Source organism: Capricornis sumatraensis, chromosome 10, assembly GCF_032405125.1.
Source record: "Capricornis sumatraensis isolate serow.1 chromosome 10, serow.2, whole genome shotgun sequence".
Taxonomy (NCBI): domain Eukaryota; kingdom Metazoa; phylum Chordata; class Mammalia; order Artiodactyla; family Bovidae; genus Capricornis; species Capricornis sumatraensis.
Window position 1 is genome coordinate 21,085,365 of NC_091078.1, and position 19,764 is coordinate 21,105,128.

The following is a 19,764-nucleotide window of genomic DNA, read 5'->3' on the forward strand; positions in this document are numbered from 1 at the left end:
TTACCCCAAGGGATCCACGGTGTGAATGGTTCTTCCTCCAAAATGGCTTGAGGATGCTTCTGGGGAAAGGGTTACAGCAAAGCCACAGTCACAATAAAATTCTGAGAAAAACATTCTCATAAGCTGTTAAAAGTGTCCCATGCTGTATCAGTTGCTACAAATGCTTTCAGAGTATTTACTATAGGTCAGTCATTAATCCTCACCCCGTCATCTAAGGCAGACTGTAGGCGCTTTTATTCTGAGAGAGAAGTACTGAGACAGAGAGTCAAGATATTGTATTCAGGCCACCTAGCTGACCTGTGACACATATAGCTCACGTTTTCAGTTCTCTGAACCTGAAAGCTTGCATTTCTTACTCTCAGTTTTTCACTAAGTTTCTCAATATCCTTTGCCCTCCACAGACAAAGCCACTGGCCAGCCTCCTCTATTCCTTGCACATGCATAAAACCCAAGAAACGAAGCAAACAAAACAATAACAACAGACCCAAACCAACCAAACTAAAACTAGCTTATATTTTACACCAGCTGAAGCCATTGCCTCTTTTTAAAATTAACACTTTTATTTTGAAATAAAACCTACAGAAAAATGCTCAACACCTGCGTTTATAATTTAGTAAACAGTTGTGAAGTGTATACTTGTAACCATTCCTCTCCCCAACACACATATTACTGGTACCCAGAAGCTCCCTCCTTAATATATTTTGGCAATCATAACTCCATCTAATTTTTATTTTGTTAATTTTTAATTTTTGGCCACACCCTTTGGCATGCCATATCTTAATTCCCCTACCTGGGATCAAATTTGTGTCTCCTGAAATGGAAGTGAGAAGTCTTAACCACTGCACCACTGGGGAAGTCCTTCATTAAAAATTTAAAACCTAGTTGTACCTATATATAGACTTGTCAGAGAAAATTTAGAAGACACCAAAATATAAAAAGAAAAAAAAAAAACACTTTATAATGCTGCCATGCCAAGATAACCCCATTAGTATTTTGATGCATTTCCTTCCAGTGTTTTCTGCCCATCATTTGTTAGTGTGAGAGCCGGTTACACTGAATGATGACATTGCTTTACGGGGTCTTTCTTTGGGGAAGATGAATTAGGATGATGTTCCTTTGCAGTTGAGGAGAGACAGGTTGAATGTGGGAAGAAGTGAGTTCTCTGGTTGGATCAAAGCAGAAGGCTTGAATATCCTTATGGTTTTAGGGTGTGCACAAGGCTATATTGCCCTTTAGTATGTATATTTTATGTATGTGTATCTACATATATATTTATTTATCTGTATTTGAATGTATCTTTGTACCTTTTAATTTAGTTGAGATCATCTATTTGTTATCATGTGTGTGCTCAGTCACTTCAGACATGTCTGACTCTTTGTGGCCTCATGGATTGTAGCCCGCCAGGCTCCCCTGTCCATGAGATTCCCCAGCAAGAATACTGGAGTGTGTTGTCATGCCCTCCTCCCTGGATCTTCCTGACCCAAGGACTGAACCTGCGCCTCCTGAGTCTCCTGCATTGGCAGGCAGGTTCTTTACCACTAGTGTCACCTGGGAAGCCCATTTGTGATCATGTTGGCTGCTATTCATAAATACCATATTATTAACATTTCTAAATTCTCTTAAAAAATGATGATGAACAGATTTATTTAAGATTCCAAGGAAGCATTTTACCAGGTTGTACTTTCCCTTTTTTCTGATGAGGTGCTTCTCCTGGTTCCTGTCTATGTGGTCAGTGTTAGTGCTCCTGAGACAAGTGGTAAGAAATTATGGTATCACTCTAAGCTCTGTAAGATCCTGATGATCCCTGCTCCTTCCCCGCCCCATCCCCTTCACGTTGCTTGGGTGACCAAACATGGCCAAGCCCACATGCAATGGGCCACCGCCTCCCTATGTTGCTTTGTTCAAACTGGCAAATAAAGTGGTGCTCTGGGAAGGAGTTGGCAGCTGCAGTATTTTGAGAGAGTTCAGACTTCGGTGCACTGCAGATGAAAAGCCTGATGTCCCTTGCATCATGGGATGGGTGTGTAGCAGAGGCAGTGGCCCCTTCTGTGAGTTTTGGCACAATTTTTAAATGTCACAACTTCCGAGTAGTCCACTAAGCCTTGGACTTCAGAAAATCAATGTTTTTGTTTTTGCTTTGTGCTCTTGCTTTGCTTTCATCCTTTTTTTCTTTTAGTATAGGAAAACAATATCCTCATTATTAGGAAAATAATTTATTCTATGGTTTTAATTTGCCCCAATACATGGCTTATGGGTTTTTCTTGGGTTTCTGAGTAACAGAGGTTACTGTTCAGTAGTGCTTTAGGAACAGCATCCCACAGTATCAGATGAGATTTCAAGAAACAGTTATGTTTATTATTTTGGCTTATGCCACAGCTAATTATTCTACTTGAATATTCTTGATACAGCAAACTCTCTCTATTTCTTACTCTGTATTCATCTATTCTCCCTTTAATTTATCTACTCATCCATCCAGTTTTAAACATCTTAATAGGAAATACAGAGAGTTCCCTGGAAGTCCCAAGGTTAGGACTGGGCACTTTCACTGCCATGGTCTAGGTTCAATCCCTGGCCAAGGAAAAAAGATCTTGAAAGCCATGCAGCTCAGCCAAAAAAAAAGAGAGAAGGAAATACATATATAAGACATATGTGAAAAGGGTCCAAAAGCATGCATGGGTAAAAGTAACTGTCTCTTACCTTTGCTCCATTTTGAAGATCCATTTTTCATTTTTTCTTCACTCCTGACATCACCATCAGTAGCCAGAGCTAGGCTGGAAAAATTACACAATTAAATTATTTGGCAAAGGACCACTACCAAGTATATCGGACACCATTCTAGGATATCGAGTTTCTGGGGAGAGTTTTCAAGTGTTCTGAATCTTGTGTTTGTCTAAAAATATAAAAGTTTAGCCAGAAGTCAATGGGGGAATGCCCAACACTTGATTTATGGTTCCTGATTTTTTAAAACTGTAACTTAAAAAATAATAAAACACTTAAAAAAAAAACACAACTAGTACAATAGGGTATGTAATAAAAAGTGAGTCCACCTTTATTTCATACCTCAGTTCTACTTCCCTCTCCCAGAAAGCTACCATTGTAGTTTCTTGTGTTTTCTTTCAGAAAACTTCCATAATGTATACAGGCACATTCATAAGAAGTCTCCAGAATAATTATATCATTGAATGAGAGGAAAGTGAAGTCACTCAGTCATGTCTGATTCTTTGTGACCCCGTGGACTGTAGCCCTACCAGGCTCCTCCGTCCATGGGATTTTCCAGGCAAGAATACTGGAGTGGGTTGCCATTTCCTTCTCCAGGAGATCTCGACCCAGGGATTGAACCTGGGTCTCCTGCATTGTGGGCAGATGCTTTACTGTCTGAGCCACTAGGGAAGTCCATGCTGCTGCTGCTGCTGCTAAGTCACTTCAGTCGTGTCTGACCCTGTGCGACCCCAGAGACAGCAGCCCACCAGGCTCCCCCGTCTCTGGGATTCTGCAGGCAAGAACACTGGAGTGGGTTGCCATTTCCTTCTCCAATGCATAAAAGTGAAAAGTGAAAGTGAAGTCGCTCAGTCGTGTCCTACTCTTCACAACCCTATGGACTGCAGCCTACCAGGCTCCTCCGTCCATCAAATTTTCCAGGCAAGAATACTGGAGTGGGGTGCCATTGCCTTCTCTGAGGGAAATCCATAATATCATTAAAAAAAACCAAATGGAGAGATATTTTAAAAGTTCTCGTTATTTGATGGTAACTGGACTTGAAGTGAATTCACTTAAAATTAGGACAGCTATTTCACAATAAATATTGACTAACTTCCTGCTTTGTGCCATGAGTTTCCTTAAAGAAAACTCCAACAAAACATGTATGCAGGTCAAGAAGCAACAGTTAGAACCAGACCTGGAACAACAGAATGGTTCAAAATTGGGAAAGGAGTACGTCAAATCTGTATTTGTCACCCAGCTTATTTAACTTATATGCAGAGTACATATTGTGAAATGCCTGGCTGGATAAAGCACAAACTGGAATCAAGATTGCAGGGAGAAATATCAATAACCTCAGATATGCAGATGATACCACCCTTATGGCAGAAAGTGAAGAGGGACTCAAGAGCCTCTTGATGAAGGTGAAAGAGGAGAGTAAAAAAGCTAACTTAAAACTCAACATTCAGAAAACTAAGATCATGGCATCCAGTCCCATCACCTTATGGCAAATAGATGGTGAAACAATGGAAACAGTGACAGACTTAATTTTCTTGGGCTCCAAAATCACTGTAGATGGTAACTGCAGCCATGAAATTAAAAGATGCTTGCTTCTTGGAAGAAAAGCTATGATAAACCTAGACAGCTTATTAAAAAGCAGAGACATTACTTTGCCAACAAAGGTCCATAGGGTCAAACCAATGGTTTTTTCCAGTAGTCATGTATGGGTGTGAGAGTTAAGAATTGATGCTTTTGAACTGTGGTGTTGGAGAAGACTCTTGAGAGCCCCTTGGACTGCAAGGGCGTCAAACCAGTCAATCCTAAAGGAAATCAACCTTGAATATTCACTGAAAGGACTGATACTGAAGATCTAATACTTTGGTCACTGATGCAAAGACCTGACTCATTAGAAAAGACCTTGATGCTGGGAAAGACTGAGGGCAGGAGGGGGAGGGGACAACAGAGGATGAGGTGGTTGGATGGCATCACCGACTCAATGGACATGAGTTTGAGCAAGCTCCAGGAGATGGAGAAGGACAGAGAAACCTGGCGTGCTGCAGTCCATGGGGTCGCAAAAAGTTGGACACGACTGAGTGACTGAGCAACAACTGCTTGTGCCATGAGTTTTCTTAAAGAGAAGATGTATAATCCAGAATTCTAATATTTGCCAGCTCTGGATTGATGATGGCTGGAAGTAAGGTCACAACAGTAGTAGGTTTAATCTCTGGCATGGCTCAAGGTACACAGTCCAGTTTTTTGTTTTTTGGTAGTAAAATACACATAAAACCTACCATTTAACCATTTTAAAGTGTACGTTTCAGTGGCACTAAGTACATTCCCAAAGTTGTTCACCCATCATCACTGTCTAGTTTGAGATCTTTTTCATCACCCCCAAAGGAAACCCCTGTTCTTGTTAGCAATCATTTCCTACTCCCTTCTCACCCGGCCTCTGCTAACCACTAATCTGCTTTCTATCTGTATGAATGTGCCTATTCTGGAATTACACAGAATGTGGCTTCTTATGTTTGACTTCTTTTCCTAAGCATAATATTTATAAGGTTTATCCACATTGTAGTACTTTCTTCCTTTCTTATGGTAATGTAGTATTTCATTGCATGGATGTGCCACATTTTTGTTTATCCAATGAATTGATGGACATTTGGATTATTTCCATGACTGCTATGAATATTTGTGTGTAAGTTTTTCTTTGAATGCCTGTTTTCAATTCTTTGTATCTAGGAACTGAATTGCTTGGACATATGGTAATTTTATGGCTAATTTTCTGGAAAAACATCATTCTTTTAATTTCTCTGATGCTGGTCCCTTTCCTTTATACTAGGATACAAATTTCTCCTCATATTCTTAGTTTTCCAAATCAGTGAGGATTAATCAATTAATATCTGAATTTGTTGATTAATATCTGGCTAATAGTCAAGTCTAACATTTTGTTAATCAGCATTATAATAGTAGGTTAATGTTACTATGTATTGAACTTTAAATATAGAGACTATATAATATGGATTTTATATTATACATCTGCTTTCAATTAATGTAGTCAATGCACTGGGCTGTCAGAGGAAAAAAGGATCTGATGTTGGAAGAATCTGATCAGACTCATACTGACAAAATTGAAAATGAGGAACAGGACGAGCAAAAACAGATAAAGAAAGAGGAGTTTGGTTCAACCACAGAGAAAATGGAGCAGAAAGAATCTAAATCTGTGGAGAAGTCATTCTCCCCACAAAATCCAGATTCTCCAGGTAAGTCATGTCATGTATTTTGTAGAACAGAGGTCTGAAATTAAAAGACCTGTTTTATATCATATGTATTCTCAACCTTTCCAGTTACATAGTAATACCAACTATAAATGTTGTTTTGGCACCTTGAAAGATACTTAGCATCAACACAGAAACTAGATATATTCCTTAACACATTCCTTGCAAGCGAAAACTTGAGACATTTCTGGGATCATCTTCTGCTTTACTGAAAAAACACTAGCTAGCTTGTGTTGGGTATATATGTATATATTTACTTATTTTTAAACTTTTTTTTGATTTTTTGATGTGGGACCATTTTTAAAGTCTTTATTGAATTTGTTACAATATTGTTTCTGTTTTATGTTTTGATTTTGTGGCCTTGAGGCATGTGGGATCTTAGCTCCCCAACCAGGGACTGAACCCACACCCCATGCATTGGAAGGCAAAGTCTTAACCATTGGACCACCAGTGAAATCCCTGTATTGGGTATTTACTGTGTGCGGTTCTTTGCATATATTACTTAAAATCTATTATTTAATATTAATTTTACATGAGTTAATTTATTTAATCCTCATTACAAGTATTATTCTCATTTTACAGATGAGAAAACTGAAGCCTCGGGAGGCTGAATAATTTTCTCAAGGTTATCCAGCTTGTATGTGGCAGGGAAGGGGTCTGAGATGAGACAGTTTGACTGCAGAGTCTGCATTCTAAGGCACTGCACTATCCTCAGAAGATACACTATCTGTAGGTAGCTCTGTAGACATTTGACCCACATATAGGTCCACTGAAGCAGGGTATTACAAAGGTTAAACTCTTGGCTCCTAAGCTAACCCACCTGGGTTCATATTCCATGCTAAGTTTCTTCAGTTGTTGTCCAACTTTTTGTGACCCTACGGACTGTAGCCCTGTAGGCTCCTCTGTCCAGGGATTCTGCAGGCAAGAATACTGGAGTGGGTTGCCATGCCCTTCTCCAGGGGATCTTCCCAACCCAGGGATTGAACCCAGGTCTCCTGCATTGCAGGCAGATTCTTTACTGCCTGAGCCACGAGGGAAGCCCCTAAAAATCCAGACGCACATGAAAGAGCTCAAGCAGCAAGGGCCAAGTTGGGTGCCAGGTGGTGCTCCAAAGGCCCAGAGCCATGCATGCATCCAGAGGCCCAACGTCCTTGGCAATAGACACCGAAGGAGACCATGTCAGCTCACATTCTGGCTCTACCATTTATTATTTATATTACTTGGAATCAAGATTGCCGGGAGAAATATCAATAACCTCAGATATGTAGATGACACCACCCTTATGGCAGAAAGTGAAGAAGAACTAAAGAGCCTCTTGATGAAAGTGAAAGAGGAGAGTGAAAAAGTTGGCTTAAAGCTCAACATTCAGAAAACGAAGATCGTGGCATCCGGTCCCATCATTCCATGGGAAATAGATGGGGAAACAGTGGAAACAGTGTCAGACTTTATTTTGGGGGGCTCCCAAATCACTGCAGATGGTGATTGCAGCCATGAAATTAAAAGATGCCTACTCCTTGGAAGGAAAATTATGACCAACCTAGATAGTATATTAAAAAGTAGACACCACTTTGTCAACGAAGGCCTGTCTAGTCAAGGCTATGGTTTTTCCAGTAGTCATGTACGGATGTGAGAGTTGGACTATAAAAAAAGCTGAGCACTGAAGAATTGATGCTTTTGAACTGTGGTGTTGGAGAAGACTCTTGAGAGTCCCTTGGACTGCAAGGAGATCCAACCAGTCCATCCTAAAGGAGATCAGTCCTGGGTGTTCATTGGAAGGACTGATGTTGAAGCTGAAACTCTAATCTTTGGCCACCTGATGCGAAGAGCTGACTCATTTGAAAAGACCCTGATGCTGGGAAAGATTGAGGGCAGGAGGAGAGAGGGCAGGACAGAGGATGAGATGGTTGGATGGTATCACCGACTCAATGGATATGGGTTTGGGTAAACTCCGGGAGTTGGTGATGGACAGGGAGGCCGGGCGTGCTGCAGTTCATGGGGTCGCAAAGAGTCGGACATGACTGAGTGACTGAAGTGAAATGAAGTGAAAGTTATTTAACTCCTTTACACTTTAGTTTCTTCATCTACAAAACAGAGATCTAAGTGGTACCTTCTTATAGAGTTACCAAGAGGATTAAATGAGGTGATCCATGCAAAATGCTTAGGACAGTGATTTGCCTATAGCGGGCCCTGGGCAATTGTTAGCTATGGTTATGATTTCTTTGTCTATCTGCCCACTGTTTATCTTGTATAGGTGTGTTATGTATCCAGACTCTAACTACCCTCAACACCCCAGTAGAATTTAGCCTTTAGGTACAATATTGCTTCTGTTTTATGCTTTGGATTTTTGGCCATATGGGATCTTAGCTCCCCCACCAAGGATCAAACCCACACACCCTGCATCAGAAGGCAAAGTCTTAGTCACTGGACTGCCAGGGAAGTCCCTAGTCTTTCAGTAGAAGTTTCCTGAATGTCCTCAAAATCTTCTTATAAAAAAGAAGGTAATTAGATAGATAGGTTACAGTGAACTACAGTCTTTCTAGAAATAGTCTCTTCTAAACTCTTTTTGGTGAGAATTTTTACATGCTTATTTCTTGGTGGGAATAAAGATTTTTAGTGCTTCATTCAGGTGCCTCTGCTGGTTTTCCAAGAGATCCTTTCATAGAGCCTGCAGTTGATTGCATCAGCCTCATAACTGGCAATGGTTATAATATAACAAACAGATCAAAGCAGAAGGCCAGATGTCCCAAGAAGTGTTTCAGGGAAACATACACATATAAACACCCACCCATCCACCACAGTTTGCATATACAGGTAAACACGTGACTGCTTCCCATTTATCCTTGGAATGTTCAGATCTGTGCTTCCTGAACCTCTCTAGGCCCTCCTTGTGACTTTTTATTTCAGATTCAGGCCTATTCTGAGTTCACTAGAATTGAGGGGGTTGATCATGTCAGAGCCTCACACTAAGGCCACACTCAAATCCCTTTCATTAGATTCTATAAAATTTTCTCTTTCTTTTAAAAAAGTTATTTAGATATTTAAAAGCCTCAAAGTAATATGAGCTTATCATTGAAAATTCAAAGAATCAGGACATCCCTGGTGGTCCAGTGGTTAAGACTCCCCATTTCCAGGGGGCAGGGAGCTCAGGTCTGATCCCTGGTCCAGGAATTAAGGTCCCACATCTCAAGCAGTGCAGCCAAAAAAGAAAAAAAAAATTAAAAATTCAAAGAAGCATACATAGACAATAACTTAGTGTCTACCCTAGTGTCTCATCCTTCTCTGCTTCTACTTCCTGAAGTAAATAGTGCAAATGCCCGGTGTGTCTCCTTCTACACTGGTTCTCTATGTTAACAAAGGCATGCATAAGCATATGTTCGTTCGTGAGGGTTATACTGTGCACATTCCTCTCTGTCATACAGTGACTAAGAGTACAGACTCTGTAACCAGAGCCTGGCTTTTTCCACTGCTGAGTTATGTGACCTTGGGCAAGCAAATTAACCTCTCTGTATTTATATCTTCTTATCTCTCTATAATGGTTAAAATATTAGTGTCTACCTTATAAGGTCTTTTTGAGAAGTAAATAACATATGTAAACTATTTAGACCTGGTACATGGCCAGTGTTTTTTTAGTGTTAGCTTTTATTACTATGGGGTTTCTCCTTAGACTCTTATATTTAGAATGAACTCACTGGTTTTAACAACTGATAAATATTTCATAGTGTAGATATATTGTAATTGACTCTGAACAAGTTGTGATGCCAGTTTTGATACCCTCACATCATGAAGTATATTATACTATGGTTAAGGAAGGAAGTGAAGGGGGTGAGAGGGGGAGAGGATCACTGTTCTGAAAGCTACTACTGAAGAATAAGAATTAGGAAATTTCGCTGAAGGCTGCATATACCAGTATTTTCTTAACGTTATTTAAGAGATTATTGGCTGTTCTGAGTAGTGCCTTAAAGTTGGGTTTTCATATGCCAAAGTACAGTTACATGCTTATTTATAATTTCATTTGACTGCAATGAAAATTTTTATAATGTCAGCATTTAAGAAATATTATTCATGTCAGCTTTACCAAGCCCCAAGTGGCTTCCCACATAACTTTTCAGCATTTTTGTTGATTTCCTCAAGCAGTGCTTGGTATTTACTTTGAAGTTTGCCTTTTGATGCCTCTTCCGTCATAAACATCCATCAAACAGCCCCCATCATTTCCAGCTCTTCATTGCAACCAGGAAAAAAAGGAGCGCAGCATCTGAAAACCCGCATAAGAGACAATCTAATGTTTACTTTATTTTCATTTAAATATGCAATAAATGTGCCTTCTGATAAATACAGTTCTAGAATCAAATAGTATTGCATAACATCCTGGAGTAAAAAAAAAAAAAATCAAACATAGCAGATGCTGTTGATGTGCCAACATATCTTCTGGGCATCTGCCTTCCCAGGCATTGCCAACCATACGGCTCCCACCAGAGGGCTTTCACTGGCAGTGAATCTGGTTTGGCAGCAAGTGAGCGGACAGTTAAGTGCCAGGGAGTAAACACCCTGTGGATGTAGCCGTCAGATAATGAATGTGAGTGGGAGGGTAAGTTCTCCAACACCTTCACCCCGCAAGTGGAACAAGTCTTGATTTTTTTTTTTTTTTTTAGTATTGTCTCCCAGGGCTCCCCAGGGGATCAAATCCTAGTTGTCCAGAGTAGTAACTTCCTGAAAATGTACCTTTTATAGACTTGGCTCCTTTCCCTACTTCCCTATCAGGGCCTCTTGGGATCACCTCCCAGATTAGCCACTTGCATTCAAATTCTTGTCTGAGGTCTATTTCTAGGGTAACCCAAATGTGAAAATATCTTTTTTTAAATTCCCAAAATAACACATATTTAGTGTAGAAATGTGAGGAAAATACGGTCAAGCAAAAGGAACAAAATACAATAACTTGCAGTCTTACCACTTAGGGAAATATTTATTATTGCTATTTTGGTATATTTTTAAGATATGTTAGTATACTTAAGATGAAAAGGATATCACTGTACATATTTTTTTTGTGTGTTTCAATTACAGGTTGTTGGAAACAATTTTCTTTTTGCCTTTTCCCCCAAATGGACATTCTTCAGATTTTTTTCTCTGATAATTGTAAAGAAAGTGCAGGTCCTATTTTCCTGGGATAATCACTGTCAACTATTCTGTGTATATTTTTCCTACTAGATATTTTTAGATAATATTTTAAATATCAGTGAAGTATGTATTATTTATAATTCTATATTTTATGTATTATTCTGTAACCTGTGTTTTATTGGCAGTATTTTAAACATAAAAAATAATATAAAGCATACTTGTTCATTGTAGAAAAGTAAGAAAATACAGATGGACAGAAAAAGAGTATTAAGAATGAAAATCATGTATTGCAACTGTTCAGGAATAGCTACTATCAACATTTAGGGGTAATTCCTTGTAGACTTAAAAAAGCTTTTATATAAATACCCATGTAAATAATGAATTTATGAATGAGATCATGCTGTTGAAATTATTTCCTAACTACTAGTTACTTAGCAATATATTATGAACATTTTTCTATAATGATAAATATTAAAAAATTGTTAATGACTATATCAAAACCTTTTAACCAATTTTATGTTACTGAAGATTTAGATTGTTTCTTTGAAACATTTATAGATGGTATCACAATAAACATCCTTATAGTTAAACCCTTGGGCACATCATGATTATTTCATTAAGATAAATTTCTAGAAGTAAGAATTATTGGTTTAAAGGTTTATACATTTTAATGAGTTTGATAAATATTGCCAAATTACCTGCTAGAAGAATTTTGCTAGAAGAAATTTGCCAATTTACCCTTCCTGAAAGAGATGGGAATACCAGACCACCTGACCTGCCTCTTGAGAAACCTATATGCAGGTCAGGAAGCAACAGTTAGAACTGGACATGGAACAACAGACTGGTTCCAAATAGAAAAGGAGTACATCAAGGCTGTATATTGTCACCCTGCTTATTTAACTTATATGCAGAGTACATACATCATGAGAAACGCTGGGCTGGAAGAAGCACAGGCTGGAATCAAGATTGCCAGGAGAAATATCAATAACCTCAGATATGCAGATGACACCACCCTTATGGCAGAAAGTGAAGAGGAACTAAAAAGCCTCTTGAGGAAAGTGAAAGAGAGTGAAAAAGTTGGCTTAAAGCTCAACATTCAGAAAACCAAGATCATGGCATCTGGTCTCATCACTTCATGGGAAATGGATGGGGAAACAGTGGAAACAGTGTCAGACTTTATTTTTTTGGGCTCCCAAATCACTGCAGATGGTGATTGCAGCCATGAAATTAAAAGACGCTTACTCCTTGGAAGAAACGTTATGACCAACCTAGATAGCATATTGAAAAGCAGAGACATTACTTTGCCAACTAAGGTCCATCTAGTCAAGGCTATGGTTTTTCCAGTAGTCATGTATCAATGTGAGAGCTGGATTGCGAAGAAGGCTGAGCACCAAAGAATTGATGCTTTTGAATTGTGGTGCTCGAGAAGACTCTTGAGAGTCCCTTGGACTGCAAGGAGATCCAACCAGTCCATTCTAAAGGAGATCAGTCCTGGGTGTTCTTTGGAAGGAATGATGCTAAAGCTGAAACTCCAGTACTTTGGCCACCTCATGCGAAGAGTTGACTCATTGGAAAAGACTCTGATGCTGGGAGGGATTGGGGGCAGGAGGAGAAGGGGACGACAGAGGATGAGATGGCTGGATGGCATCACCGACTTGCTGGACATGAGTTTGAGTGAACTCCAGGAGTTGGTGATGGACAGAGAGGCCTGGTGTACTGCAATTCATGGGGTCACAAAGAGTCGGACACGACTGAGTGACTGAACTGAACTGAACTGACCCTTCCTCTAGTAGAGAATGAACATGACCTTTTTTCTAGTTTTCAACAAAGTTGTTTATTAGAAGAAAACAGTCTTACTATTGTTAAATAAATTATTTGTATTTCCAGGGATTCTTTCCATTGACCTTTTACTTTTGGCAGCTCTTTGAAAGTAGTTTTCAATTTCTTTGCAGATGAATTGTCAAAATTCCTACCACTGGAAGCATCTATAAATATCCTTTTATTTTTAAGCATTTAAACATGTGAAGTCCTCTCATCCATATAAACCAATTCCTGTTCATAAAGATTCAAAAGTCTGTTTGTCCATTTGTGTAAGATACTAAAAACTGACACCAAAGACTTACCCTTACATTTCATTTATTGCTTGAAATCTTATGAACAAGCTATTTTACTATGATAAGCTTGACTTTTCCCACCTTTGATTTTAAAATATCCCCTTCTCTCTTCTACAGGTTTTGCAGACGTGAACTGTTGGCACCTTCGTTTCCGCTGGTCTGGGGATGCTCCTTCAGAACTCCTGAGGAAATTCAGAAACTATGAAATATGAAATATCCCTGTTCCATAGAGGAGAGAGAAAAAAGAAAGAAAGAGAGAGAGAGAGAGAGAGAGAGAAGAGAGATCATTTCTTGTGCTGCCAACTTGCAGTCTTTCTTCAGATCTTAAAAATGTCATATTTGTGAATTGCTGAGTACCAAATCATTCCTCCATCCTTGAACCCATTCTCTCAATGTGTTTTTTAAATGAGAAAATTTCCAGACTAATTTCTTTCAATATTGAAGTAAATTAAGGCCCTTAGATCCAGAGTAGATTGTATTATGTGTATTTTCCTGTTAATGTTATTTATAGATATCTATTAAAAATCAATCCCTGTTGTTAAATATTTCATTGATGTTCCATGATCGTTATTAGTGCTGGATATACAAGAAATGTTTTGTGACTCTGAACTTGAAATGTGAAATTACTTATGTATATTGAATGAAATAAATAATCTTTCCAAAGTTCATAATGAATTTTTTATTTAAAAAATTTATTTATTTGGCTGGATCAGACCTTATCCCTTGAAGAAGGGAATGGCAACTTACTCCAGTATTCTTGGCTGGAGAATTCCATGGGCAGAGGAACCTGGCAGGCTACAGTCCATGGGGTTGCAGAGTTGGACACGATTGAAGTGACTGATCACGCACACACATTGGGCCTTAGTTGCATCATGAGAGATCTTTTGTTGCAGCACTCAGATTCTCTAGTTGCGGCAGACGGGCTCTCTAGTTGTGGTGCTTGGGCTTAGTTGCTCTGAGGCATGTGGGATCTTAGTTCCCTGACCAGGAATCGAACTTGCCTCCCCTGCATTGTAAGGCTGATTCTTAATCACTGAACCACCAGGCAAGTCCCCATAATGAATTTATAGTTCAGTTGTATTTTGAAAATAATTTGAATAAGTATTTCTACTTCAATTTTAATAATTATAAATTTAAAACATTATTCATTTGAGAAAATGTTTTCACAAGAGTTCTTTTATTATATAGCAGGTGATACATTTATAAACTATATTCTAACTATGAAAATGGACCTATGACGTAATATGTCCTTTTTAGGTTGGAATTACTAGGTTTTTCATGAGTGTAGTTGATGGTTACTTTTTATTGTGGAAAGAAGTGAATGAAAAATTAAGAATAAAAATGATTTTAGAGCAGGAGTTCCTTGTCCAAAACAGAATTTTCACTGTTCTATAGCAAAGTGAAAAAAAATAATATAGGAAGATTTTTTTTAAAGTAAAATAATTCAGAAATTATGTCCTTCCTACCTTTGTGATTTAAAATGTGCTTTCCTATTATGAAATAGTGTCATAGTAGATTGTATGGGTTTGTTGGGATGCCATAACAAAATACGACAGACTGGGTGGCTTAAACAATAATTCTCAGGGTTCTGGAGGTTAGAAATCCAAGGTCAAGGTGTATGCATATTTGGTTTCGTTTGAGGCCTCTCTCCTTGCCTAGCAGATGGCTGCTTTATTCTCACAAAGGCCTTTCTTCTTATGAGCATCAGTCATATTCGATTAGGACCCCATATTCGAAAGGATGCCTAAAAGCATCTTTTAACTTCATCCCTTTAAAGAGCTCATCTCCAAATAAGGTTACATTCTGAGCTACTGGGAGCAGGGACTTCAATAAATGAATTTTAAGGGAACATAATTCAGTAGCTAACATAGATGAAAAAAATTTTTTTAAAACAAATACAACCCTGTATTGGTTCCCTTAATATTATTTGAAGTTTTGTTGTTTTGCCAAATCCAAAAATCAGGGCCAGCCATTTAAATAATAATTTCTATCAACATTTTACCACTTTAGTAAAATGTATTTTGGCATTGTTATCATGTCTACAAAGTTTATTTCAAAAACAGAAAGTAAATTCAAAAGAGGTTGCATGTTAAATTAATAAAATGAGTTTTTGGACTATAGTTGCCTGTCATAATGCCTGCCTAGCCCAAGTAGGCACTCGAATAAATACCAGATTGAACAACTGAATTTTTGAATCTAAAGAATCAGGGTTTTAATTTTTTCCTCTTTTTTTCCCTTAGACTGTCTGATTTACAGCACTGATGACTTTTAGTGACTTTTGGAGGGGAAAAACATTCTCATTCCCCCAGTCTGCTCTGCTTTTGTCACAGACATATTTCCCAACTGTTGATAAGACTGAGCATTAGCTCTTGTTTACTTTCCTCTCCCATTTGAAGCCTCTAAATAAGAAATATCCTCTAAAGAAATAGCGCCACTTGAATAGGGATTTCGGATAGGTCAGCCTTGTGCTAAGCACTTTATTTACTTGATTCCATCTAACTTAGTAGGAGATCTTTCACATTAAAACAGTTAAGAACTCTCCTGAACTCAAGACTTAAAAAGGGAGGTGACTATACTTTGATAATACAATCAAAAGAAAGAGTGTTTCTCTTTGAATAAAAAGTAAGAAGAAAACAGGACAACTTTCCTCAGTAATTTGTTTGAATTCCCCAGTGTGTCCAGCAGAATCACAATTGTATGTATGTGTAACAGCACATTTTCAAAGCCACTTATTACTGAATTATGGCTTGAATTCATGGCATAGCAAAATGATTATGAAAAGATAATTTTACATGAAAGTGATTAAGCTCATAAGTCATCTCCAAATGGAAAAGATAATTAGTTTCTCTTATATTTGATATTGAATGAGTGAATGAATGAGGCACATATTTCTTGAGAAAATTATTATGTGATATGTACTAGCAATTGGGGCTTCCCTGATAGCTCAGTTGGTAAAGAATCCACCTGCAATGCAGGAGACCTTGGTTCGATTCCTGGGTTGGGAAGATCTGCCGGAGAAGGGATAGGCTACCCATTCCAGTATTCTGGCCTGGAAGGAGTCACAAAGAGTCAGATACGACTGAGCAACTTTCACTTTGTGTAGGATATAAAAATGCTTAAGGTGTACTAGTGATAAAGAACCTGCCTGCCAACAGGAGATGTAAGAGACATGGGTTTGATCCTTGGGTCGGGAAAATTCCCTGGAAAAGGAAATGGCAAGCCACTCCAGTATTCTTGCCTAGAGAATTCCATGGACAGAGGAACCTGGAAGGCTACCGTCCATGAGTTTGCAGAGTCAGACATGACTGAAACAACTTAGCACACTTAACACAGTTGAAAATTTAGTGAAGTAAGACAGATATCGGAATATCTCGTAGTTTAAAAGGGGGCACGCTGTATTAGTTTAGGTATGTCGTGTGATTAGTACATGCCTGGCACATGGTAAGCACTAAGTGTACTATTACTATTCTTACATATTAAACCTTGTGATAATCAGTTAACAGAACTGTGGCCTCTTTCCCTCCTTGTTACCTTTCCTCCAATTCTCCATCTCAGAAGCGCTGTTTCTTGTATATCCTTCCAGATATCCTGTGCATTACATACATACATGTGTTTCTGTTCTTTTCTCTACTCAAATGGGAACACTATCCTGTGGCACGCTGCTGCTGCTGCTGCTAAGTTGCTTCAGTCGTGTCCGATCTGTGCGACCCCATAGACGGCAGCCCACCAGGCTCCCCCGTCCCTGGGATTCTCCAGGCAAGAACACTGGCGTGGGTTGTCATTTCCTTCTCTAACGCATGAAAGTGAAAAATGAAAGTGAAGTCACTCAGTCGTGTCCGACTCTTAGTGACCCCATGGACTACAGCCTACCAGGCTCCTCATGGGTAGTTCATGGGATTTGCCTGGCAAGAGTAATGGAGTGGGTTGCCATTGCCTTCTCCATCCTGTGGCATACCTTTCATTTATTCAGTTTCTATGTCTTGGAGATTTTTCCATGTTTAGTATGTAAATTCTACCCTTTTTTTTTTCTTAATCTGCTACATGGTTTTCATTATGTGAACCATAAGTTATTTAATTTGCTCTACTTGAGCATTTCAATTTTCCCCTGAAACACAAAGAGCAATGTAGTAAATAGCTTTACATACAGTTTCTTGTATGTGAAATATACTGTAAGATAAATACTTCTTATTGGAATGGATCAAAGAGTGTATATGTATATTTAGAATTAGATTGGGTTTCCCTGGTGGCTCAGATGGTAAAGAATCCACCTGCAATGTGGGAAACCCTGGGCTGGGAAGGTCCCCTGGAGAACGGAACAGCTACCCACTCCAGTATTCTGGCCTGGAGAATTCCATGGACAGAGGAGCCTGGTAGGCTACAGTCCATGGGGTTGCAAAGACATGACTTAGTGATTTTCACACACACATAATTAGATTACCATATAGTTCAGCAAACAACAGATGCAATTTGGGAAGTTGCAGATCTTAGAGCCACTGAATTATAAAACCCAGAAAATAGTTCATGTTCATTGGATTCTTGTATTTAGTCTTTTCCACTCTAGGACAGACTTTGTTGAGTACCTCAGTTTGAAGCTTATGGAACAATTTACCAGCTGTCTCTGACCCCCTGCCGTACCAGGGATTGCCCAAGATATAAAGCAAAAATAAAATCAGAGTATACTTTTCTTCTAGTATCTTCCACAGAGACAGGATGAGCTCAGGATATTCTTTACAGTGTTATGGCTTCTGGGTGTCCCGAAATGTTGAAATACAGTTCTAAAACATTTTTGCTTTTTTAAGTAAAGGGCAACTCAACAGAGCAAATCTCGAAAACTTGGGCAGAATTCACAATTTCCTATGATCCCCAATAGTTCCTAGTCGCCCATGGACATATACCAGCCTGTCTAAAACATGCCCTTTGATGAGCAAATTAGAAACGTGAAAAAAAAAACTTTGCAGATATTTCTCATAAAGAGAGAGCTGGATCAGGGGAAGATAACGTTGCTTTCCCGCTTATGAATTTTCATATCCTTTCCGTGCCCAGATCTGATTGTGGTTACAAGATCAATCATAGCAGCAAGTGTGGATGACTAATGCAGTTATTGAGAGGGGTCTTTAATTTCCTGAAGGCAAACACCATTACCTACCACCTCCATATCACAGACGAGGAGATGCCAGGGCTACTGGGGACTCAGTGATGGAAGAAATTATAAAACTGATGCAATTACTGAGAAAATGATGAAATGTCTCACAAGAAAGGCTTCAATTCCCTTCAATTTCAGGTTTTGTGATACGCATCAGCGTGGCTGTGTGTTTAGTATTATTCTCAGCTCCCTGTGTCGTCTTACCCTCATGGTGGAGAACATTTTGTATTAGGCAGGTCATTCTCACCATTTCTCCTCCCACCTCGGCTCTCATATCTTCCAATGTTTTTGCTTTGATGACTTTTGTATTAATTAGCAGCCAAGAGTAAATGTTTTCACAGTGGAATCTAGGTTAGGTTGAAGGAGAATTAGATCTTTCTCTGGTTCTAACCTATCGTGAGATTTAGGGCAAATGACTTGAATTCTCTGATCCAGTTTTTTCTCCTTGAGGCTGGAATTAAGAATCTCCCCTTTATAGAACACAGACTCTTGGCTCAGGACCAGGTTCAGAGTTGACCTGTTCAGGGCTCTGGTGGGGGCCAGGAGAGTGTGGAAACATATGGAGTGTGTAGTCCAGAAGAAGAAGTCAAAGATTAGTGAGGACAGGAAAGGCAGAGGAAGAATGTTCTGTCTCCTTCATTTTTTCTAATAACTCTTCCTTTCTTACTGTTCGTTTAAGTAAAAGGGCAGAGATAGAAAAGGAGAGATTACAATTAAGTATATATTAATATATCTATCTATAGGCACAGCCTTGAACACCTCAATTATTTTTTTACATTCATTTGAGTTCAATGCCATTCTTGATAGCATCCCATCTCTGAAGACAATGGTGACTTGTTTTCAGAGTATGTTAAAGTATTTAAATACTTTCCAGCCCACTAGACTATCAGGGGAAGTTCTAAAACAGGTAAAATAATAACAACAACAATAATAACTCTTATCTTTACCAGTTTCCAAGGCATTTTCTCATGTATCATGTTTAAATCTCACAACTAACTCCATTTTCTGGAGGAATTTGTAACTTTTTCATATCCTAAAAACTACAATAGAATGGAAAACAGATTTTTAAATTTAATTAATTTTTTTGTGTGTGTGAAATCATTTTTCTCAGTCTTGTAATCTGCCTTGGGAATGTGCCCTCGATGTCTGGGTCTCAAACCCAGAGGTTCTGATTTAATTGGCCTCTATGTCTATCCCAAGGGCGCTGGGTTTTCAAAGCTCCAGGTAATACTAAAGTGCCACGTGTTGAGGACCAGGTAGCTTAAATAGGTTACAGATGAAATGGTTAACATCTTGTTGGCTCTACCTGCATACAGGAGATTAGAGTTCTCCCTTCCGGGGCACTGGTCATTTTTTTGGGTTCCCCTGGCCCCAGAAGCGCTTCATTTGGGCTCCCAACAGGTCTGTGAGAGGCAGTCACCTT

At 38.9% G+C, this 19,764-nt stretch overlaps 1 protein-coding gene across 2 annotated transcripts in view; it reads left to right on the forward strand.

Moving 5' to 3' along the window:
* Positions 1 to 13,827, forward strand: part of DNAJC12 (DnaJ heat shock protein family (Hsp40) member C12) — a 61,247-nt gene extending 47,420 nt beyond the window's left edge. For both annotated transcript variants that reach the window (XM_068982123.1, XM_068982122.1), the window contains exons 5-6: positions 5,753 to 5,957; positions 13,316 to 13,827. In XM_068982123.1, the coding sequence (XP_068838224.1) occupies positions 5,753 to 5,957; positions 13,316 to 13,410 (300 nt within the window). In that variant the 3' untranslated portion in view covers positions 13,411 to 13,827. The remainder of the gene's footprint in view (positions 1 to 5,752; positions 5,958 to 13,315) is intronic.
* Positions 13,828 to 19,764: the final 5,937 nt, after the last annotated feature.